The sequence below is a fragment of the Pseudoliparis swirei genome, chromosome 3, assembly GCF_029220125.1.
Source record: "Pseudoliparis swirei isolate HS2019 ecotype Mariana Trench chromosome 3, NWPU_hadal_v1, whole genome shotgun sequence".
In the NCBI taxonomy this organism is placed as follows: Eukaryota; Metazoa; Chordata; class Actinopteri; order Perciformes; family Liparidae; genus Pseudoliparis; species Pseudoliparis swirei.
In genome coordinates this window covers 24188428-24212605 of record NC_079390.1, presented here as the reverse complement: position 1 = coordinate 24212605, position 24178 = coordinate 24188428, and the positions used below count along the sequence as shown (strand labels likewise).

Here is a 24178-nt window from a genome sequence, read left to right as displayed (position 1 = left end):
GAAGGGTAGCAGCCAATCAGCGCCTCCGGCCCCTCCCCCACCACCAACACTCATTCACATCCATACGAACCGGGGTGAGGCTGCGGTGCATGTCTTTATGATGGAGGGGGAAACCGGAGGACCCGGAAGAAACCCACACAGGCACGAGGAGAACACGAGGAGAACACGAGGAGAACATGCAAACTCCACACAGAAAGGACCTGGAACGACCGGGATTGGACCCCAGAGCCTTCTTGCTGTGAGTCGACAGTGCTAACCACTGAGCCACCGTGCTGCCCTAGATGATTGAGGGCACACACAGCTCTCTCCCTGAGACGAGATTCAAGAATGGCAGACGTAGATAGACCCAGCGGCCTTGTGCTGGTCCAGAATTAACCGGTAGAGAGGAGACTGCAGAGCAAGGCTCAGATAGGAGAGAGAAACACGTTTATATGCATCAGGTTAAGAGATCAGTCAGAATCGACTAGAAGGAAGAAATCCAGCCACAACAAGGCCGTAGCCGTGGAGTCGGCATGCTTTGAAAAAACAAGTCCACAAAGCACCGTTGGGGGTTGTTGGTGTTCGGCAAGGTAAATGAACGTTTCATGTATTATTTTACATTTTACAATAAAGTTCAATATTGTCTTGTGTAATTTTGGTCAAGAACAACCATAACCATATTTATGTTGTGAAATATGAGAAATATGGAGCGGATTAGATAATGTCTAGCCGAGCTACATCAACTTGCATTTTCATAGCGAATGTTGTTTCTTTGCTGGTCTGCCGACCGCACAGTTTTATATTTTTTAAATTTTTCAAAGATTTTTCACTGCAAAGGTCTCAAGACCATACTGGCCGACTTTGAATGAATCGGGTTTAATCTCTAAGAGGAGTTGACTGTTTTACAACTCCCCAAAATGTGAAAAAAGGCAAAAAGGCAAAAGAAATCAGATATTGAGGGATTAATTGCAGGGACCCCTAATGTTCAAATATTATGAAAATAATAGGGTATGTTTACGGATGCTATGTGGACATAGGCTAGCAATTTGGTGAGGATAGGCCAAGTGATATGGAAGTTAGGTGTCTTTACATCTTAGGCCACATCCCTTAGATATTCATTGGCCAATATCCTCTAAACGCAATGAGATATCAACAATCTTCTAAGGATTTCTGATGAGATTGAACCAATAAAGAACCACAGAAACTTTTGTATAAATTGGCCCCAGCGTTTAGGAGGAGGTGGAAAAAAATTGTTTTTTAGAGAATTCAAAATGGCAGAAAATCTAAGTAGGCGAAGGTTATGGTAACAAAGTTATTTTTTGTAGAGCAGATCCAAGCGGACATGTATACCAAATTTCAATTCAAACGTGTGTACGAACACTGTAGGAAGCGCTATAGACTTTTTTTAGAAATAAATATGAAAACTCAAAAATCTCAAAATGTTCACCAGTCTGGATATGCATGTGAAATTGCACTTGCTTGGGATATGAGGAATTCGGCAGGTATACGTTTCTTTGGAGAGAAGAAGAATACAATGAAATGTTGTTACCTACATATTTAGGTAAGAAAAATACTTGTATTGCAATAAGAAATTTCACATCTTCATCATTTAATACACGACAGCCGATACGTGTAAATATGCAGATGTCAAAATGAGACCAAAACAGAACAATACGAAAATAAATCCTTTTAATTCTTTACATGCTGACATAATACATGAAAGTATTAAATACATTTTACTATACCTAAAAAACTTAAAGATTATTACAATATTAAGAAACAAAGAAGTAGTCGAGTAGTGATATTTAATATCACCGACTGTCAGTAAAGTGCTAGCTCATCACAGTGGACTGTCCAGCAGTTCTACAGGGATTGGGGTTTGTTTTCCAGTGACGCATGGACACTTCATCCTGTTGTACAGGACAAAAGAAAAGACACATACAACATTACTGACTCTACAGTTCTGTGTTCTGCAGATTGCGCAACAATAAGAGAAACAAGTATGAAACATTCCCTTCCTTTCATTATCACCACCACGAGCAGCTGACTTTACTGCTGTCCCTTTATCAACTTAGAACGTATGAATACAACCAGTGGGATAACTCTGCTAATCCCTTAAATCTGGTAAAGGTCTGTAGACGCTCAAGCCCCCAAGTGGCAAGACAAAGGCTTTCTTGCCACTTGGAGGCAGCAGGAACAAGTTGTAAACTGCCAGCGGTGGAAGAAATATTAACATCCTATACTTAATTAAGTGAAACTTATCACACCATAATGTAAACAAAAAAAAAGTTTGTTAAACACATCAACCATAACAGAGGTAGCGGCCCACCTTTCTCTCTGGTGCATCTGTTGCATTGTTTCGGGGAGAGGTCGTCCAAAGGTCTCTGGAATGAAGAGAGCAGCGAAGGCAGCCACAATACCAAGAGACCCTATGACAATATAAGGAAGGTGTAATAGATAGGTGTCTACAAAAAGGAGATTTAGATGGGAGAGAAATATAGGCGTGTGAGAAAATGGCTTCCAAACATGGCGGAATAAGATTTCACGGCCCAGACTTCACATCAGTTAAAACATTGAATGTCAAACTAATGCTTATAATCATCAACTGAACCCAATTTACTCACTCAGAGTTACCAAATAAGGTGCGATGCAGTTTCCTAGTCTGCCAGCAGTGGAGCATATCCCCACCGCTGTGTTCCTGAGCAACGTCGGGTAGAGCTCTGCAATGTAGGCGAACATCATGGAGAAAGTGACGGTGATGAAATATTTAGCCAACATCTCCAGTGCAATGGAGAGATTTGTTAAAGCTAAAAAGGAAAAGGAAACAACTGAAAACCACAGAATAGAAACAGACAAAACTGTAGCACACAAAAAACAAAGACATGTTCCCTGTGTGTCCGGCTCATGCAGCCACATCCTCACCGGCATTCATTCAGCCCCATAGTTTACACCAGGATGCTTCACGAACAGCCTCACTCTTATCAAGACATACATGATATCTCACCACATCATTTCACCACACCAACCATCACTTTGCATCAATGATCTTTGAGTCGTGTTTATTTGGTTTTCTAGCTTACTTTGAGGCACCAGTTGAATGAGAAACAGGGACACTGCTTCAAGCAGAAAACTGCAGCAGATGGACGGCCGTCGTGGAAAGTATCGCAGAACCAGCCAGCCGGAAATGTACGCCGGCACCTCCACGGCAGCAGAGATGAAGCAGCTCATGTACGGGTCGGCGTGGAGCTGCGACGTGTTGAAAGACAGGCCGTAGTAGCCGGTACACGTGGAAAACCTGGGCGAGGCGAGGGGCTAAATGTGCATCACACATAAAGAAACTAAACAGAAGAGGGCCCAATACAGAACCCTGGAGTCCCCAAAAAACCCTCTATGGCTGTGGATACTAAAAAAAATTAGCTGCACTTTCCCGTTTTCTGCATTGTCAGCGTATTCCTGTGTGCTCCATATGATAAGATCTTCTCTTTGTGCCATTGTGTTTCAACTACGTTTGATAGCGCAGAATTGATCATAATCTAAAATATCGCTGTTGACTCACGTCACCAGGCAGAGGAGGAGGGTTGTGATTCTGATGCTCCTGGTCCTCACCAGGTCGAAGGCGCTGTAGTTTTCTTTCGAGTCCGGCTTCTAAACATGCAAGAGAGAAAGAAAAGTCTCACCCTCTCTTTGGTTGTGCCCTTTCAGAGGAGCCCCAAATAAGCAGCGTTCGTCTCCAGCGGATGCAGCTTTATGCAGACGATGCTGTCGTTTATACGACGGAGGCAGAACGCTTCCTGCTCTCCTTTGTTAAAAACATCAACAGGTGTTTGCACGTGACCCGCAGGTCGTGATTACGTAGTTTTCTGGTGCGTGCACCGGTTTCACTACGGCGACTGTAAACTACGCTGAATTATCCAGAGACCTTACTACGACCTTTACTTGGCCCCAGTCAGGCATCAACCACCTCGGCATCACACCGTTCGCTGTCTGACCTCAGCCGTGTCAACTTTGAACCCCGACTAGACATATTTAAGACTGTTATAGAAGTCTCTGCTTCATGTGTTAAAGCTGCATTCTCTCTCCTGACCACCAGGGGGCGACTCCTCTGGTTGTATAGAAGTCTCTGCTTCATGTGTTAAAGCTGCATTCTCTCTCCTGACCACCAGGGGGCGACTCCTCTGGTTGTATAGAAGTCTATGCTTCATGTGTTAAAGCTGCATTCTCTCTACTGACCACCAGGGGGCGACTCCTCTGGTTGTATAGAAGTCTATGCTTCATGTGTTAAAGCTGCATTCTCTCTCCTGACCACCAGGGGGAGACCCCTTTGGTTGTATAGAAGTCTATGCTTCATGTGTTAAAGATGCAATCTATCTACTGACCACCAGGGTGTCAGTCCTCTGCAAAAATAAGTCCAATTGTTTTGAATTCCAGTGCTTTTTCTCACTTGTATTTGATTGGAAGAATGTAAGAGTGTTTGGAAATGTTCAGAGGTCGCATCAGATATGTGTCACATGTTAATGTTTATCTCAAAATGCCACCAAACATGTTAATAATAATAATAATTTAGACTTCTATAGCGCTTTCCTAGGTACACAAAGACGCTTTAGTTAATGTTACAAGTAAAAAAAGAAAACGATCATCCTCATGATGCTCGTGTTGTGCTGACACATGAGCGGAGATGTTTCACAGAGAGTTTCAACAATAAGTGTCAAGTCGACCTACAGTGTGACCTTCAAAGATGACCAGTGGAGCCTGAACTTTGTTCCACTTGGCCGCCGTTCTCACGATGCGCTCGGCCTCCTCCACTCGTCCCTGAGAGAGCAACCACCGAGGAGACTCTGGGATGAACCTGCCTCAGAGGAACAGAAGGGTTCAGGCTGGACTATCGTTGAATATATGTATTTATGTACGTATGTATATATATATATATGTATATGTATATATATATAGATATGTATATTTATATGTATCTATGTATATATATATATATGTATGTAAATATATATATACATATATATGTATGTATCTATGTATATATATATACATAGATACATATATATGTATGTATCTATGTATATATATATATATATATATATATGTAAATATGTATCGATGTAGATGACCAGGGGTCCCCAAACTTTTTCCTAAGAGGGCCACATAACGTTTGCCTTGCCTGCTGGAGGGCCAGCCGGGGGATCTGCTCACCTGTGCTCACCTGTGTGCGGTATTGTGTGGTTGTTGCGTTGCGAACAAACATCGCTAAACATGTTTCAAAGTGGAAATATCCGCTCAAGGGAACCAGTTGTTCCAGATCCCTTCGACCAAACTGTTCCCATGAATACATAAGAAATGTGATTTAATGGATCAATATATAAATTACTTGACTTGAAACTGATATCTGGTGGCGCAGCGCACAGACTGCGCGTCTTTGAGTGCAGACTCCTTTTGCGTGAAAGGGATCGAAACCAGGTCGGGCGATCTTTTTATTTTTTCGAAAATGTATTTCTTCATCCGTGGCTGTGATGCACTGCTCACTTATACAATCGTAATCGCCGAAATGGATATGAAAGGTGGCTTAAAGATCTCCAGCAATATGTTTGTGAATGTGTGACGTATCTGGTGAGCGAGACAGAGCCCCGCTGCAGATGTTAAGAGAACACAACGCACGCGTAGGGAAACCAGTAGGTTTGAAAACCAGTAGGGGTGTAACACCGGCATATGTGTTTCATGGCAGAGGAGATCTGCCGCCGTAGGTGGAAAAGTCAGAGACACGTATCAAAGAGAGAAGAAGAGAGAGAGCAGCGAGAAGCGCAGTGGGAGAGCAGCTCAGTCCACTAAAAAGTGGAAGTACTCTGCGGTCGCAACGCGTCTGGTCTGAACACACTTTTTTTTCGACGCGCGTCGAGACTGCTGCGTAAAATTCTCGACGCGTCCGGTGTGAACACACCATGACATTCAAGCTAACCTAATTTCCCAAACGCTGTGGACATCTGAACGCTGATTGGCCGAGACGCGACATCTCCCATCAAAGATGTTCTATTGCGAAGAGCACCACTCACTCCACATTTTCTCCGCGTCTCAATCACTGCAATCTCAACGGCAGCGGGCCAGGTGAAAAAAATAATAAATCGGAACGCGTCTCTGGTATTGTTCAGGGGGCCGGTCCAAATGGGGAGGCGGGCCGGATCCGGCCCGCGGGCCGTAGTTTGGGGACCACTGTAGATGACGTTTAAAGTGTTTAGGGAACATTTAGTCCGGCCCAACTATTCAAAGTCTGCAAGTTTACTTTTTCTTCTTCTTTTTTAAACACAGTAAGTCTGTCTTCTTTGGATTCCAGATTTTTTTCAATGACAGCAAATATTAAATTACTCCAAACTCTCTTCTGACCAAACTCGAGCTCCATGAACTCTAGCCACGCTCCGCCTTCATGCAGTGACGGCAACCCACCACCAGAGGGGGAGGAAGGCCAGGCACGGCAGCGACAGGGCCAGCAGCAGAGACGTCCAGTCCCTCAGGAGGAAGGCGAAGATGGGCAGCATCATGTAGCCCAGGGTGAAGCTCAGGCACGCGCCCATGGACGAGTAAAGCACGCGCACGTGGCCCGTCAGGATCTCCGTGCCTGCACACACACACACACACACACACACACACACACACAATAAAAACACAAAGACTGTACACATTTAAGTCGATCTGTGGCAGAATTGAGAGAGAACGCCACGCTCATATGTACCCACCCAGCACTAAGGCGGCGACAAAGTTGGAAATCTGTCCCAAACCGTTGATGAAGAGGAGGACCGTGAACATGACCCAGGAGGTAGAGAAGACTTGAATAAAGGTAAATAACATCTGGACTGCCATGGTTGCAAAAAGAACAGGTTTTCTTCCAAATCTGTGAGAGAAGTAGAACAAAAGGATAAATAACGAACATAAAGATTATTAAAAAATACTTCTACACATATGTAATGCCCTTTCTAATCATCAAGATACAAATATAATTGGTGTACTGTACCTTAAGGATCATTAATGTTTAAATATATAAAGATTTTTTAAGCAAAAGAAGCAATACGACAATTACAAAATATAAATATTGTTAGTAGCTATAGTTTATACTTTCCACTGTACTGTATAGTTGACAAAAATGCAACACAGCACAACTTAAGCTGACAAAAAATAAATATGTATAAATGTATATATACAGGACTGTCTCAGAAAATTAGAATATTGTGATGAAGTTCTTTATTTTCTGTAATGCAATTCAAAAAACAAAAATGTCATGCATTCTGGATTCATTACAAATCAACTGAAATATTGCAAGCCTTTTATTCTTTTAATATTGCTGATTATAGCTTACAGCTTAAGAAAACTCAAATATCCTATCTCTAAATATTAGAATATCATGAAAAAGTATACTAGTAGGGTATTAAACAAATCACTTGAATTGTCTAATTAACTCGAAACACCTGCAAGGGTTTCCTGAGCCTTGACAAACACTCAGCTGTTATAAATCTTTTTTTTTACTTGGTCTGAGGAAATATTAAAATTTTATGAGATAGGATTTTAGAGTTTTCTTAAGCTGTAAGCCATAATCAGCAATATTAAAAGAATAAAAGGCTTGCAATATTTCAGTTGATTTGTAATGAATCCAGAATGCATGACATTTTTGTTTTTTTAATTGCATTACAGAAAATAAAGAACTTTATCACAATATTCTAATTTTCTGAGACAGTCCTGTATATATATAAATACATGTATTTGTATATAACTATATATATAAATATATATAAATACATATATTTATATATAAATATATATAAATATCTAGATAAATATATAAATACATATATATATATATAAACACATATATTTATAAATATATATATATATAAATAATAATAAACACAGCATTATGTCATCTCACACTGCTACCTGACACACACCTCTGGTCAGAGCTGTTCTCACAAACACACACACACACACACACAGGAGGAATATATAACAACACACTTTCATACAAGCAATCAAATGGACAATTTGAAATTACAGCTAGATTTTAGATAAATCTTTTTACTGGATATTTTCTTCTACATTGTAAGTAGAAGAAAAATGACCTTTGTTTTACAAACGGACGGATGACAAAGTGAAGCTTTCAAAACAAGGCGATGAAAGACCAAGAAAACGTTGATCTGGAGTCTCGTTATTATAAATATTCAAACACCTCGAGGACTCTGAGGAGGATGTGGGCACGAGAGAATTGGGGCGAACACTTTGTTCTACAAGCCCAGAACTTTTATAAATCTACACCGTAAGAGTGCTTTGGGACTCTGCGTGTGAAAGAGAGGATGAAACGTGACGTGTTCGGTCCACGTGAGTGGTTAGCCGCGTGTTACGCTGCAGAGGGCGCTTAGGGGTCACATGGTGCCCTCGGTACCTGTCTGACAGCTGTCCTGAGAAGAAGGATCCAAGAAGAACTCCAACGAAGAAAACTGTGGAAGTGAACGTCAGCTTCCACTGCTCACTGCACACCAGGTCGAACTGGAATATCCACACAGAAAATAAATACATTGACTGTGAGGGACGATTAGTTCCTTTGAACTGAGTGAACCAGCGTCCTGGAACAATGCGTACGATGAGGTGGAACTTCACGCAAATTATTCCTTAACACACAGGCAACAAAAACAGGTTCAACTGACGAGAGGAATGCAATTAGAAGAAGTTCCTCTTCAAGCAAATACAAAATACACCAGAGAAACACCATCAACACCTCAAGACCAGGGGTTGTATAGAAGTCTATGGTGCATGTGTTAAAGCTGCATTCTCTCTCCTGACCACCAGGGGGCGACTCCTCTGGTTGTTTAGAAGTCTATGCTGCATGTGTTAAAGCTGTATTCTCTCTCCTGACCACCGGGGGGGCGACTCCTCTGGTTGTATAGAAGTCTATGCTTCATGTGTTAAAGCTGCATTCTCTCTCCTGACCACCAGGGGGGCGACTCCTCTGGTTGTATAGAAGTCTATGCTTCATGTGTTAAGTCTATGCTTCATGTGTTAAAATGCCTTCTCTCTCCTGACCACCAGGAGGCGACTCCTCTGGTTGTATAGAAGTCTATGCTTCATGTGTTAAAATGCCTTCTCTCTCCTGACCACCAGGAGGCGACTCCTCTGGTTGTATAGAAGTATATGCTTCATGTGTTAAAGCTGCATTCTCTCTCCTGACCACCAGGGGGCGACTCCTCTGGTTGTATAGACATCTATGCTTCATGTGTTGAAGCTGCATTCTCTCTCCTGACCACCAGGAGGCGACTCCTCTGGTTGTATAGTAGTCTATGCTTCATGTGTTAAAGCTGCATTCTCTCTCCTGACCACCAGGGGGCGACTCCTCTGGTTGTATAGAAGTCTATGCTTCATGTGTTAAAGCTGCATTATCTCTCCTGACCACCAGGGGGCGACTCCTCTGGTTGTATAGAAGTCTATGCTTCATGTGTTAAGGCTGCATTCTCTCTCCTGACCACCAGGGGGCGACTCCTCTGGTTGTATAGAAGTCTATGCTTCATGTGTTAAAGCTGCATTCTCTCTCCTGACCACCAGGGGGCGACTCCTCTGGTTGTATAGAAGTCTATGCTTCATGTGTTAAAGCTGCATTCTCTCTCCTGACCACCAGGGGGGCGACTCCTCTGGCTGTATAGAAGTCTATGCTTTATGTGTTAAAGCTGCATTATCTCTCCTGACCACCAGGGGGGCGACTCCTCTGGCTGTATAGAAGTCTCTGCTTCATGTGTTAAAGCTGCATTCTCTCTTTGCTGGTTCATTAATCCCCGGGGGAGAAGCTGAAGCGTGAGACCGAGAGGGCAGGCGGCTCACCTCCGAGACGATGGTGGACTGGTAGACGTCTCTGCTGTAGCTCCACCCGTCCACACAGCCCTCCTGCTCCAGGTCCGTCAGGTTGACGTCCCGGCCAGGAACCAATCCCTGAGCGGAGAGATTTCTGACCACGTCCAGCCTGAACCTGCTGCACCTGCTCAGCTGCTGGTTCCCATTCACCACCTCACGGGCACAAAGGCACACACCTGTTAGTCACGGGGGGTTCTCAGGTAAATAAGAGAGTAAAACAACATGTATTCTGGCAAAAAAACAAAGGTACAGTATCATATATAAATCACATATAAAGTATTCACAGAGGTCCAGTTTGAGAGCATTTCCTCAAAGGAACATCACATTATTGATTTCTTCCCGTTCATATTGAAGTAGCCTAACAGTTGTATTAGTGTCATTTAAATATATTGAAACTTCAATTGAGTAATATATCAACAATATTCATTGTCAGTTTTCAAATTGAACTGGATGAATTATAAATAATACATGTTCTGGATTAGAACACATTAAAAACAAATAACAGAGTGTACATCTTAAAATAAAGACAACTGTCCTGCAGCTTTAAATGGAGTGAAGTGATGCTACGCCCTCCTCCTCCTCCTCCTCCTCCTCTTTGTGTGCAGGTTCTTAACTTTGGTTATCAAATGATTCTCTATTCTCTTGTCTGTTTGCGTCCTTGTTGGACAGCTGACGCTTGTTTGAATAGTTCCTCCTGGAAGAGACAAACTGCTTTTAAACCTCGGGTTAAAAACTCTTCATGGGGAACTTCCTGTGACAGGCGTTAATTAATAATTGTTAGTTTTTGCCCCGTAAAACACAATTATTATGATGATGATCTCTGTAATGACGCTGCTGAAAGGTTTAAACTCACAGCACAGTATATGAAGAGCATCGCTGGAACGTTTGAGTTAGAAAAAGTGAAGCAGAACTAAATCAGAGCCTCGCGAGTGAAGTTTAGACGAGGTCTCCATCGGGCCCATCTGAGCCCTTTCAGTGGTACCAGACTATATATATATCACTTTTATATTACTAATGTGGTTCAATAGATACAAAGAAAGTATTTTTTTTAAAGAATTAAATTAATAATAATTAAAAAAAGATTTTTCTTTCATTAAAAATAATATATATATATTTTTATATATAATTTTTTTCTTCTCAAAGAAAATGTTTTGCCAGACTTCTATATTTGCCTAACAATAAGAAACTGGTTCAACTGGAAAAAAACATAATCTGTGGACACAGTTCTCCATTATGCCTTAACAATCTGCACACGGCACTGGAGTTCGTCACGTGCATTGATGTTGCCCACAGAAGACATAGCAAGTAAAGACTTATAAATATGATACTTGTCTTGTGTGTGAGTTGTGTGACAGCTGAGTGAGTATTGTAGCTCATGTTGTTTAATTGGATGTGAAACATTATATTAATGACCTTCCTGGTTAAAACACATAAGGGGCCCCATGCTTCATGAGGAACACAAACACACAAAGAGATACGAAACTCAGACCTCACCGTCACGTGTTCCCGGTGTTGTTCATGTCGTCACCAATACATACATAACGATGCACGACTCTATACTGGAGTGTCTGACTGCAATGCGCGTGTACTTTCTGTAACCGCCTGCGTGTCATCTCCACGCCGCGCGCTCCTCCGCGGCTCACCTGCACAGGTATGATGGAGTCGCGCCAGTCCTCCGTGAGGTTGACGTCCGGCAGCGCGCAGTGGTGCCGCGGCACGTCGGTCAGGAACACCAGGTTGAACGCGCCGAATCCGTTGGGCACGATGGTGGCGCACAGCAGGAAGAAGACGACCTGCTGGAAGCGGCCCCACTGGCCCAGAAAGGCGACGCTTTCCGGGTAGTCCCTCATCGCCAGAGCCCTGGTCTCCTCGGGAGTGCGCCCTGTGCGCCCTGTGCGCAGCCTTCCTGCACATGTGGCGCGCACATGTATCGCCTTCACATGTGGTTCCCCGGAGCACACCCAGACTTGGAGACACCGTTATTACGTATAGCCGCATTCCTCTCTCGGCCGACGCCCACAAGTGCCACTGAGGGCTCAGCTCTGGATGAATGTTGCGGTGGTTCAAATGTTTCAAATTGTGTGCTTCTACAACATATAGGGTGTATTAAACTTTTCCATTGTGTTATATTGGGGTTGAATTACATCTATAAAGATGATTGAGAGGGCACACACAGCTCTCTCACTGGGACAAGGGTCACGAACCCCGCCAGTCACCCGTCCTCGCGGGGTCCAGTCTTATCCAAGGGAGGAGACAGCAGTGGAAGGGCTGGGAGACTTAGACCCATAACTGGGTGACGTGGGGAGAGACACCACCAAGAACCTTTACATTCCTAAAAGGAACGGACAGGGACAGGGGTTACACTGAGGGAGAGGGGCGGGGCTCCACGACGGAGTATGATGTTATAATCATATGTAAATGTGTTTTTCAGTTAGTTGGGAAAGACAGATGTGGAGGAGGTTGTTACCAGATGTGAATTGTAGTTCTCGAGTTCTCCCCCAGTAGAACCGAGCAGGCCTCGGCTGCCAAGGCGTAAACACCTGAGGGTGTCCCTGTTGTCCACGTGTCCTGTTGCAGCTTGAAGACTGAAGAGAGGCCATGTTGCTCAGTTGTGGCAGAAGAAAGCATGTGTTGGCAGAGGATCTCTCTCAGATAATAAACCTAAGGTGTGGTTGTAATTACACACCCGCTTGGTTTCCAACGGTGAAGCCAGGATCCCCCTCGGGGCTGTTGCGCAATTGTGTCATTTGACAATTGTTCAAATGGCATTTGAATGATCATTTGAACTGTTATGCAAAACCTCCTGCATCTTAAATCCTTGAATAGAAAACTGAAAAGTTGAAATGATTCTGTTTTAAATAGCTTGTGCTTGTTTCCTGTGCTTTATTTACAGACCCGTGTCTTTACTGAACTGCGTTCTGTGGTTGTTTGACCAGAACAACCGATAACGGTGATTGTTGTGATGTTTCTATGTCATGGTGTCTGTGAAGGGCCTTCTGCAGTGAGAGCGCTCTGGAGGGTCTCTCCTCCCCGAACCACCACCTTATCGAGGAGTTTGAGTCCCGGGAGATACGTTGTCCGGGGCATCCGCCCCTGGTAGAGTCTCCCATGGCAACAGGTCTCGGAGGAGAGTCCAGACTCAGAGCGGCTCACATAATCTCCCGGGAGATACGTTGTCCGGGGCATCCGCCCCTGGTAGAGTCTCCCATGGCAACAGGTCTCGGAGGAGAGTCCAGACTCAGAGCGGCTCACATAATCTCGCGGACCGCGGACCAGGACCAGGGCTAAACTAAAAAAAAAGAAGAGTATAATCCGGTCATGGTTCGGTAAACCTGTAATCCATCCGGGGAGGCAAAGGTATCAAAATCGGCGGGCAAACTCACGAAATAACAAAAAGGGTCATACACGAGGAAAGCAACATGAGGAAAAACGCTGGTAAGCGAACCAAACATTTACACACTGGGTCAGACAGGGATCCCGAATGGTCCGATGAACCGTGGGGACAACTTCCGGGATTCGGTCTTTAGCGAGATGTCCTTTGCCGAGAGCCACAACCCGAATCGCTTATTCTGTTTTGCAGTACGGAGAAGAGCGACCCAAGTCTCCTTCCACACCCTCCGACAGCGACAGATGTGGAGCGCCACCTCCTGAGCGGGTAAGAGGGGAGGCTGGTATCCCAGGGAGACCTCAAACGGCGAGTGACCAGTGGCCGAAGAATTTGGGGAGTTGTTGCCGTACTCGACCCCAGGACAGGTGAGGACTCCAGCTGGAAGGGTTGGTCACTGCCACGCAGCGGAGGGAGGCCTCGAGCTCCTGATTCAGTGTCTCCGTCTGCCCGTTAGACTGGAACCCTTCGCGCAGAGGGTCCGGCCAAAGGCTCTACAGACCTGGGATATAAACTGCGGACCACGGTCTGACACGATGTCCATCGGAATCACATGTAGCCGAAACACCGAGTTGACCACAATGCCCGCTGTCTCCCAAGCAGATGGAAGCTTCGGCAGAGCGAGGACTTTTTGTGTTATCACAATAAAATGGTTCCCGGCTGACTCCTTTCGACACGGAGGAGTAGCGGCTCGACTCCAAGCTCCGTCCTGATGTCGGAGCTCCGTACCCGATCTCTAAGGCTGAGCCCGGCCACCCTACGGAGGAAACTCATTTCGGCCGCTTGTATTCGCGACCTCGTTCTTTCGGTCACTACCCAAAGTTCGTGACCATAGGTGAGGATTGCAACGTAGACCGACCAGTAAATTGAGAGCTTCGCCTTTCGGCTCAGCTCCTCTTCACCAAGACGGACCGGTACAGCGCCTGTTTTACTGCGGCAGCCGCACCGATCCGCCTGTCGATCTCCCGCTCCATCTTACCCTCTCTCGTGAACAAGACCCCGAGATACTTGAACTCCTTCGCTTCGGGTAGACACTCTGTCCCCACGGAGCAATCCACCGGTTTCAGGCAGAGCACCATGGCCTCAGATTTGGAGGTGCCGACTCTCATCCCTGCCGCTTCACACTCGGCTGCAAAATGCCCCAGCGAATGCCGAAGGCCACGATCCGAGGATGCAAGAAGTACCACATTACAGCAGCAGAGAGGCGATCCCGAGATCCCCAAACCTGACCTGCGCCTGGATATCCTGTCCATGAAAATCACAAACAAAATATCCCTTATTAATTATCATATCTTTCTTATGTATTCATTTTAAAACAGAGAAGCAAGTCAAGATAAAAAACATTATAACTCTACACTAGTTTACTCTTTAAACCCTTTTTAATAATCCCTCATATGCCTTACAAGGCGTGGCTTGTATGCATGAGATAGGAGGGTAAAACTCTTCATTCCGTTGCAGTAGAAAACAAGTCCACAGCCTCCACACGGTGGACGGTCTGGGCTCTGAGACCATGAAGGATTACGAAGACTCCGTCGCTTTTCTGGGCCAGTGGGGACGTTTCCAGCAGGTCGTCTTCTTCCTGCTCTGTTCCAGCATTTTTCCCAATGGATTCACTTTCTCTGTTGTCTTCTTGACTGACGCTCCCCGTCACCACTGCCTGGTTCCTCAAGTCAACTTGACCCAAGACTGGCACAACGCCAGCATCCCGATAGAGGTAGTTATTTCATGTTGCTACACTGGTTTCTCATTATAAGTTACACAATGTTTAACAATTACAAAAGGGAGCCAGGCTAGAAAAGAAAAGTCTTACTGTGAAGTGATTTAAACAATGATCTGAAATAAACTGATTGTGTTTGCTGTGATATCTTTTCACTAATTATCTAGTCTATAATTATGAACAATTCTAATATAAGCATCAAACATTCTGCAATGATTTGGACTCACCAGCGTGAGAACCTTGGATGTTTGGCTTTCAGTGATATAACTCTTACTCCAAGTTGTTATGATATTAGAATACGTTGATGATCAAATGTGTGGCTTTGGAGTTGATCTACAGTGTTTTTCTGCATCTAGAGCAGGGGTGTCAAACTCATTTTCACCGAGGGCCACATCCGCCTCATGGCTGCCCTCAAAGGGCCGGTTGTCACTAACACGGTATAATTCTAACTACTCCAGAACATATTGTTAAATAACTGTCTTTGCATTTGTTTATTGTTTATTTAGGTGTACTTATATGAATTGATAACTATATATGCAAATGTATTTAATATTATAAAATAAATCTATTTAATTTCATTATATTTATTTTAACTTTATCAAAGATCAAACAAACATTATTACATTAACTTTGTTAAAAGCTTTGTCACAGTTGAGACAGGTGATTCTCTAATGGTCTGAGCAGTGGTTCTCCACTGGTCTGGGCAGTGGTTCTCCACTGGTCTAGGCAGTGGTTCTCCACTGGTCTAGGTAGTGGTTCTCCACTGGTCTGGGCAGTGGTTCTCCACTGGTCTGGGGCTGTGGTTCTCCACTGGTCTGGCTTTGGGACGCACTATCACCCCTGCATGACAAACTGAGACCTAAATCGAGGGACATTTTTAACTTCTCAAATGTATTTAATGAAAAGATGTTGCAGTTTGAACCTGAGAGTTCAGAATATCACAATATGCACAACAAAACTATTTAGTAATATTCCATTTTACAGTCAATTATGAACCAACAAGTGAATCTTAAGGACACAAGGTAATACAACATACATTACTACTCAGTAACTTCAGACTTTAAAACATATCTAAACAGTGGTTTCATGCATAAACATGAAATATAAAAGTCTGGTTTTAAAAAGCCTCAAAGATGTAATGCATGTCTCACTCACTGAACCTATGGCTGCTCTACAAGTCAGAGTCTTGAGGAGCAGCTTTTATACACAAACTCTAAATAAATTAAACAAGGGTAATTAAAAAAGATTCACATATTCAACATTAACTTTTCTTCTGACTATATTATAAATACTGAACAACATGAAGCAGCACTCACTTCAACCTTAGTGACCACTGACATAGACCTGATGGAGGAATTCATAATAGGGGAACTGGGGATGTTTGTTAATACAAAGTCAATGTGGTCACACACGCACGCACACGCACGCACGCGCGTCTGGAAGTCCGCCGGGCGCGTGAAAAAATGCGCCTCATTCGGGCTGATTTTTTAAACTCGGGCGGTAGAAGTAGGTGAGACTGTTGAAATGCTCCGCGTGACGTCACTGACGTCATACCGTTGAATCAGAACCTCCGGAGGATATCGATCGTCTGAAAGCGGCCGTCATCCAGACGCAGCTCCTGGAGAAGCTGCAAGCGGCTACGGATAATATAATATGTAATATTTATATTATGAACCCAGACTCGAGGGCTTGATGGTCCGACGTGTGGGACTTCCTCAACAGAACAAAGAGTGTGTATTTCTTCCGTGGTGGACGGTGGTAACGAACTGTTATGCCACGATAAGCCACGCCCCCTCTCCGGCGCTTCTAGCGCGAGTGACGAAAACCTGACAAATAGTCCGGGGACTGAACTCACGCGAGTACATTTAGTAAAGCAACGCAAGGGTTCGCCTCTCCTCTGGCTGAACGCAGCATGAAGGAGCGTGAACAGACCGCAGTCCGCTGCAAAAAAAATGACCTTCAAAATAAAAGCACAAGATTTTTTTTCCTTCCTTTTTTAAGAAAAGGCATCATATTTATTTCATGCCGTCGCGGGCCACATAAAATGACGTGGCGGGCCACATTTGGCCCGCGGGCCATGAGTTTGACACGTGTGATCTAGAGTATAAAGTTTAAAAAGGAGTCTACGGTTTTATGTGAAACGTGACTAACGCCACTAACAGGTGTGTGCCGTTGTGCCCGTGAGGTGGTGAATGGGAACCAGCAGCTGAGCAGGTGCAGCAGGTTCAGGCTGGACGTGGTCAGAAATCTCTCCGCTCAGGGATTGGTTCCTGGCCGGGACGTCAACCTGACGGACCTGGAGCAGGAGGGCTGTGTGGACGGGTGGAGCTACAGCAGAGACGTCTACCAGTCCACCATCGTCTCGGAGGTGAGGGTTGTTGTATGTAAGCCTACAGTTCAGTAACTGGACTACAGTAAATCAATAAACCTCAATGGAACACAAACTCAACTGTGATTTGCTAAGGAAGGAAATGTTTGGTGTATTTTTACATTTTTTGTATAAACGGAGGTTATTTGTCTTTGTTCACGCTCCTCCAGTTTGACCTGGTGTGTGGAGAGCAGTGGAAGCAGCCGTTCACCGCAACAGTTTTCTTACTGGGGGTTCTGGTTGGATCCTTCTTCTCAGGACAGCTCTCAGACAGGCACTGAACACACCATCTCATATTACAAATCATGTACACATCATATTCCTAAAGCCTTTTCATTCTTGATGAAAATGTCCATGCTTAACTTTTGCCAAATAAAAAAACACAGTAGATAAAAAATGGATACATTTAAACTGAAAGGATCTTTAGTAACCGGTAGTGTCAAGGATTCAAAAATGTTTTTGCTCCTATTACTTCTCATTCTAGGTTTGGAAGAAAGCCTGTTTTTTTTTGCACAATGGCAGTTCAGACCATTTTTTCTTTTTTTCAAATCTTTTCGACTTCATGGATTGTGTTCACCATCCTTGGCTTCATCAGTGGAATTGGACAGATCTCCAACTATGTGTCTGCTTTTGTGCTGGGTAAATGTTTACATGTTGTGCTGTTGAACAAGAAATACTACCGTTAGTGATGTTGAACAATTTACATATATTGTGTGTACTGTGCAAGTCCTGTTGTACCACTTCTTATAACTAACTTCACCTATTTGCCTGCATTTCTCTCTCTTTCAGGCAATGAGATCTTGACTGGTAATGTACGGGTCCTGTTCTCTTCTCTGGGGGTGTGTCTGGGGTATGCCTTTGGCTACATGATGCTGCCTCTTTTGGCTTACTTCTTCAGGGGCTGGAAGTCTCTCCTGCTGGCTATCTCTCTGCCTGGCCTGCTCTACATACCGCTCTGGTGGTAGGTTGTACTCATGACAATAAAGCATGGTTTCATATTAACTTTACCGTATCATCCATCCTTTTACTTCCCCTTATCTGGGGCTGGTTAGCATTGGCAGAAGGCTAAGCAAGATAGTCAAGGTACCCCTCACTCCAGCAACAATTTCCAGCTCTTCCCTGGGATCTTTAGAGATGAGATATATAATCCCTCCAATGTGTTTATAGGTCTTCTACCAGTTGGACATGCCCAGAGAATCTCCAAAGTAGAGTTCCCTGAAGGTGTCCTGATTAGATGCCCAAATCACTTCAACTAGCTCTTTACAAAACACATGTACCTGGACCAACTTGCACGATCTCCTCCATCAACAAGTCCTTTCACACAATTGTGTTTGCTTTGTCGACCACTGTCGCCTTATCCTTTCTGGACCCGGGTACAACCAGGAGACCCCTGGGACAACCAAGCACAAACATCATCCTTCTTCAGCTTTACGGCCTTCGTCTCCGCTGTTGTCCAATCACAGGTTCTTAGGTTGCCGTCACAACAGGCACCAGAGACCTTCTGACCACAACTCCTCCGGCAGCCTTCTGTTGCTCGAACCTCCCCTGGGCTGCACAATACATTTGTCTGGATGTAGGAGTTGAAAACCTTGCGGAAAAGGGCCTCAGCCAGACGGTCCCAGTTCACCCAAACATTTGGGTTTAACAGGTCCCTCCAGCAGCTTTCCTTGCCATCAGTTGACATCTCTTATCAAAAGTGAAGTTAATGTTTCACATCCCCAGAGCCAGTCTGTGATGCAGGGATCAGTTCTCCTAAGTTCCACCTTTTGAACTGCTGTCTGGCTTACAATGCACCGAACCCAACTGCCTATCCCTGCGGGTTCTGGAACCACAGTACCTTATATGACACGATATATGTCATGATTTATCTCCCGTCAGAAGATGAAAATAATAATTTGCCTCTTTTACGATATAAATATCCTAACTTGTCTTCACATGTCATTTAAGCCTCTCTGATCCGACTCGAACCTTTTTGCCTCCCTCTTTCAAACTGAGGCAGGTTCATCCCAGAGTCTCCTCGTTGGTTGCTCTCTCAGGGAAGAGTGGAGGAGGCTGAGAACATTGTGAGAAAAGCTGCTAAATGGAACAAAGTCGATGCTCCACTGGTCATCTTTGAGGACTACGGCGTACATGTAGGTCTGCCCAAACCTAAATCGTGTAGGACCGGACACTGAACACAATGTGTGCTTCAAGAAACACACTGTTAGAACTATAAATGCCATTAGTAGCAATGTACGTATCACATTTCATGACAATTCTTCCGCCAGTTGTTGAGATATTTCATTCTGGACCAAAGTGGTGGAATGATACGGTAAACTACTGGTGAGATGAAGGTTTTTGTATCTTGCAGGTTGATGAGACAAAGACGAACCCGAAGGAACAGCACAATGTCTTCAACCTGGTGAAGACAAAAAACATCAGAAACACGACGGTCATTCTGTGCCTGCTGTGGTGAGTGTGTATTGTTTTTACATTTACTCATTTGAGAATACTTGGGTTTTGTCCTCTTTTAGTTTTTTCTCTCAAAGTTTGCAGATCCATGCAGATTTCCATTGATACCTCTCGGTTATCTGTATCTCCCCAGGTTGACTCTCAGTATGGGATACTATGGCCTGTCCCTGAACACATCCCGACTTCATGCTAACCCCTACATCAGCTGCTTCCTCTCAGCAGCTGTAGAGGTACCAGCATACACTTCCAGCTGGCTGGCGCTGCGATACTTCCCACGACGGCTTTCTGTTGTTTCTACTTTGCTCGTTGGAGGATTGTCGCTGTATTCCCTTCAACTGGTGCCTGAAAGTAAGCAGTGACGTCACTTGTGGTGCATCATGGCACTTTTATATTTCCAAATTAATATTTTAATCCCCTTCAACAGATTCAGCATTGCAATCCTATAACATTTGGAAAGAAGATTTTTTTTAAATCCTCCGCAACTCGCCACCTTAACATGGGGGAGGAGTTTAAGAGGCTCACTGATGCTGGGAGCAATGTTGCCTGGGGAATTAGCCCCTGGTAGTGTCCCAAGTAAACAGGTCTCAGAGGAGAGACGAGACTAAGAGCAGTTCAAAAACCCTGATGGATAGCCACCAACGGACTTCAGCTACCTCGCCCAGACCAGAGAAACCGGGGATCCACCTAGAGCCAGACCCCGAAGGGGAGCTTCTTGTGCTTTCGTCTATGTTTGCTCATAAGTGTCCCTGATACCAGAACAACTGATGCCGCAGATCAATGATCGACTTTGTATTCGTATCATCTGATCTGCGGCTGTAAGTCTTGGACACTTGGGTGGAGAGTATGCTGAGCTGTCAACTGATCACCACCTGGTGGTAAGTTGGATCAGATGGCGGGGGAGACGGCTCGAAAAACCCAAACGTGTAGTGAGGGTGAACTGGGAATGTCTGGCCAAGGATCTTGTCAGGGAGGTCCTCAACTCCCACCTGTTCTCACACATGGGGACATGGAATCCGAGTAGACCAAGTACAAACCCTCTATTGTGGATCTCCTTTCCAACGGGAGGATTTATTCTCTGATCACGTGTCAAATACAAGCTCGATGCGATTGTAATCAAAGAGTCCTTTTCGGTCAGCACCTGTCAAAACCCAAGACGACTCTGCCTTTCCCAAGTCTGGCTCTTCAAGCACCCACATTCGTGGTTTCATTGAGTGAAGGCAGGGGTACAAAATGTGGATCATTCAGGAGCTTTCGCAGACAAACTGTTCTCTCCTTTCAGGTTTATCAGAACTGGCTGTTGCTCTGGAGATGCTGGGTAAATTTGCCATGACTGCTGGTTTTACCCTGATGTATGCCTACACTGCAGAGCTTTACCCCACTGTGCTCAGGAACACAGCGACAGGGACATGCAGTGCCGTTTCCAAAGTGGGCAGTTCCATTGCTCCTTTTTTGTCACAGCTAAGTGAGTCATTGGTTACCCTGAAATATCATTTGAAGTGACTGTAAGGGACTTTTAACCGATTATGAAACTGTCTCAAGTTAATACTAAATCCTCCATGTGACCCTCATAGATTGGCTATTTCTTCATAGTTATTCTTAATGCTTGTCATCGGTGCCACCGGGTCCGTTTCCGCCCGCTGCTGGAGATCTGCTATACACACTGATTCATTCACACTACATATGTAGGCCTACAGTGCACAATAAACACAGGACTTCCTTCATCCAAATGTCCTCTTCTCTTTCACAGGTGGAGACTTTGAGTACCTCCCTTATGTTGTCATGGGGACTCTGGCTGTTGTGTCGGCCTTTGCTGCGCTCTTCCTTCCAGAGACTTTAGGACGACCTCTACCTCAAACTATTCAACAGATGCACAAAAGACAAAGGTGGGTTCCTTAAGGAATACATACGTCTTCGTAAATGCATCCTATGTCAATACTTTTGTATTGTTGAGGTGGAAACTGAAATGTTGATTAATGTGCACCGTCCCTGGTAAATTAATGAATACATTTACATTCAATATAATCTCATAGAGTGGCTGAGAAAACTTACAAGTTATTGTACTAAAACTACGACAGATACTGGTAGTTCAGGCAAGAAAATAACAACAACGATGAATAGAAAGGAAAAGATATTCAAAAACTGCAGCTTTTTAATATAATTGTTTCTGTATTCATACATTCCTATGATGGTTTGTTTATGTGTCTTTTGTCTCCACAGCTTGAAGTGTCCATTCATCACAAGAAGAGGGCATTCAAACCCTCAGGTGCTTCTCCAAAGTACTTAAAGGAGCTATTCATAAATACTGCTGTATGAACTGCGTATATAATACAGCATATGTCTCTGCTATGTTCAGTTCAAGTGGATTTAATGTGATTACATGAACAAGAAAGGAAATTAAAAGAATTAAACACTTTTTTTGGAGGCAATCCAATTGTGCTTGCAGTCTGTCTGAATCCTGGTCCTCCCGCCTGTCGCTCTATGAATCTGGATTGTTTTGGTGAGTTTCCTGGTGTTTATCGGCAGGAGAGAAGTTGTGATGAAAGCTCCACATCAACAACAGGATTCCAACTTTATTGCATAATCTCTCAAACCGATGGTGAGGAAAACCATTTAATATATATAGTTGTAGAAATATTAACACTTGTTACTGTTATTATAATAATTATAGGAATTGGAATCGTGATACTCAAATAATAATTATTATAATGAAATAATAATTGAAGTGAATTAAGTTAAAAGTGTATGTAATGTTTGTGGTAAGCCGATTACAGGTTACACGGCCAAGACTCGCTGGTTTTGCCAAAAGACAATCTCTGAAAAATCGGCTTTTTTGCTGTTGCCCTTCAAAACAAGAGCTCAACATTGAGCATGAATTAAGATTTGCCAAATCAAGCCTGCAACCCTGTTTTAAAAAGAGGTGTAGTGGAACGCAGAGCCTTAATGAGGCCCCCACAAGGCCCCAATGAGGCCCCTCAGAGAGGCCCCTCAGAGCCCCAATGAGACCCCTCAGAGCCCCTCAGAGCCCCAATGAGGCCCCTCAGAGCCCCAATGAGGCCCCTCAGAGCCCCAATGAGACCCCTCAGAGCCCCTCAGAGTTTCAATGTCTCAGGATGGCTGTCGTAGCCAGAGAGAGAGAGAACACCCAAACACCAACAATGTTCCATAGAAAACATTTATTTCATAGGGCACCTTTCAAGGCACTCAAGGTCGCCGTACAACAAATTAAAAACAGTTAAGACAACCGGATGTCTATATAAATGTATCTACATATATGTGTATATATATTAGTGCTGTGAAAAATAACGCGTTAACTCAGTTAATTCAATTACAGGTTTAACTAGTTTTTTTTTTTGTACGCATTTAACACATGCGCAGAATGAGCTTCCAATCTGTCTGTTGTTGGTCGTCGGGACGAAAAAAAAGTCACTTGCAAAATGAGCTTCCAATCCACCACTTCAATCTGAACTCTGTCCGCTCTCATGCAGACGGTCTGTTCATCGGTAATGATCCTTCCGCAGGTTCACCGACGGAAACCTTGTTACGACTTTTACTTCCTGTAGATCAGGGTCTCAACACGTCGATCGCGACCTGCCAGTCGATCGCGGCGTAGTGTCGGTAGATCGCATGACATTAAAGAGATTGGCCCGCCCCCTGACATGTTCTCTAGAGCACGTCTTTGTTCTTTTATTAAACTAAACGTCTGTTGTTGATCGTATCTCCACAGCAGCATGTCATTTCTGTCTCTTCGCGTTGCGTTAACACTTATCGATCTCCGTCTGGCGCGCCACAGAGCTCCGTGCGCGCGCATCGGGACCGAGCAACAAAAAAGTCACTTGTCAATCTGTCCACCTGTCCGGGCCGGTGAGGTTTCAGCTTTGCAGCGGTGTCCCCGCCGTCCCTTTCATCACGGCCCAGTTCATGAAGAAAACCCACACAGTCAGTTTGCCTCAGCAGCTGCTAGAGGAAGACTAGAGGCCTTTAGATTGTATCATGGTGGAGTTCATGGTTGACAAACAAGAGAAACATGTTCTGTTTAACCCTCCTGTTGCCTTCACATTTACTAACATATTTTACCCTCGGGGTCAATTTGACCCCAGCAATTAAAACCTCCAGAAAATTATTAGAATTAATATTGCTTCCCAAGTTTAAGTGTGAGGTACTTTATGTTTGTTTGTTGACTACCTAAATAGCCCTTTAAATAAATAAAAAAGTTGATATTTCTTATATGTTTGACACAGTGAAAAACAGCCTGGGGTCAAATTGACCCCAAAGAACACCGACATTAAACATTGAATGGGGTCAAATTGACCCGAAAGGTAACAGGAGGGTTAAACATTCTGTTTAGGATGAAGATGTATTAATGTTCCATATGGAAGAAAACTGCTAAATAACT

General features: G+C 44.2%; 2 protein-coding genes across 5 annotated transcripts; one reads left to right on the top strand and one right to left on the bottom strand.

Annotated features, from left to right (window-relative positions):
- Positions 1-1651: 1651 nt before the first annotated feature.
- On the bottom strand, positions 1652-11722 carry LOC130188988 (solute carrier family 22 member 4-like). Of its 4 annotated transcripts, none has more exons than XM_056407597.1 (11): positions 11508-11722; positions 9835-10017; positions 8408-8511; positions 6714-6868; positions 6424-6595; positions 4699-4825; positions 3536-3624; positions 3060-3274; positions 2604-2786; positions 2309-2444; positions 1652-1889 (listed from the first exon to the last, which is right to left on the bottom strand). In XM_056407597.1, exons 1-11 carry the CDS (start codon positions 11712-11714, stop codon positions 1820-1822), a joined length of 1641 nt encoding a protein of 546 aa, XP_056263572.1. In that variant the 5' UTR covers positions 11715-11722; the 3' UTR covers positions 1652-1819. The 4 variants fall into 4 exon arrangements, with proteins under 4 accessions (XP_056263572.1, XP_056263566.1, XP_056263580.1 ...); XM_056407591.1 differs by having other exon boundaries at positions 3060-3291; positions 4707-4825; XM_056407605.1 differs by having other exon boundaries at positions 2309-2408; positions 3060-3291; positions 4707-4825.
- A 3037-nt stretch (positions 11723-14759) lies between these two features.
- LOC130191998 (organic cation/carnitine transporter 2-like) lies at positions 14760-22198 on the top strand. The gene is made up of 11 exons (XM_056411811.1): positions 14760-14963; positions 17152-17334; positions 17505-17608; positions 17819-17973; positions 18124-18295; positions 19334-19466; positions 19685-19785; positions 19919-20133; positions 21065-21247; positions 21533-21668; positions 22003-22198. The coding sequence occupies exons 1-11, from the start codon at positions 14760-14762 to the stop codon at positions 22067-22069; spliced, it is 1653 nt and encodes a 550-aa protein (XP_056267786.1). The 3' UTR covers positions 22070-22198.
- Positions 22199-24178: the final 1980 nt, after the last annotated feature.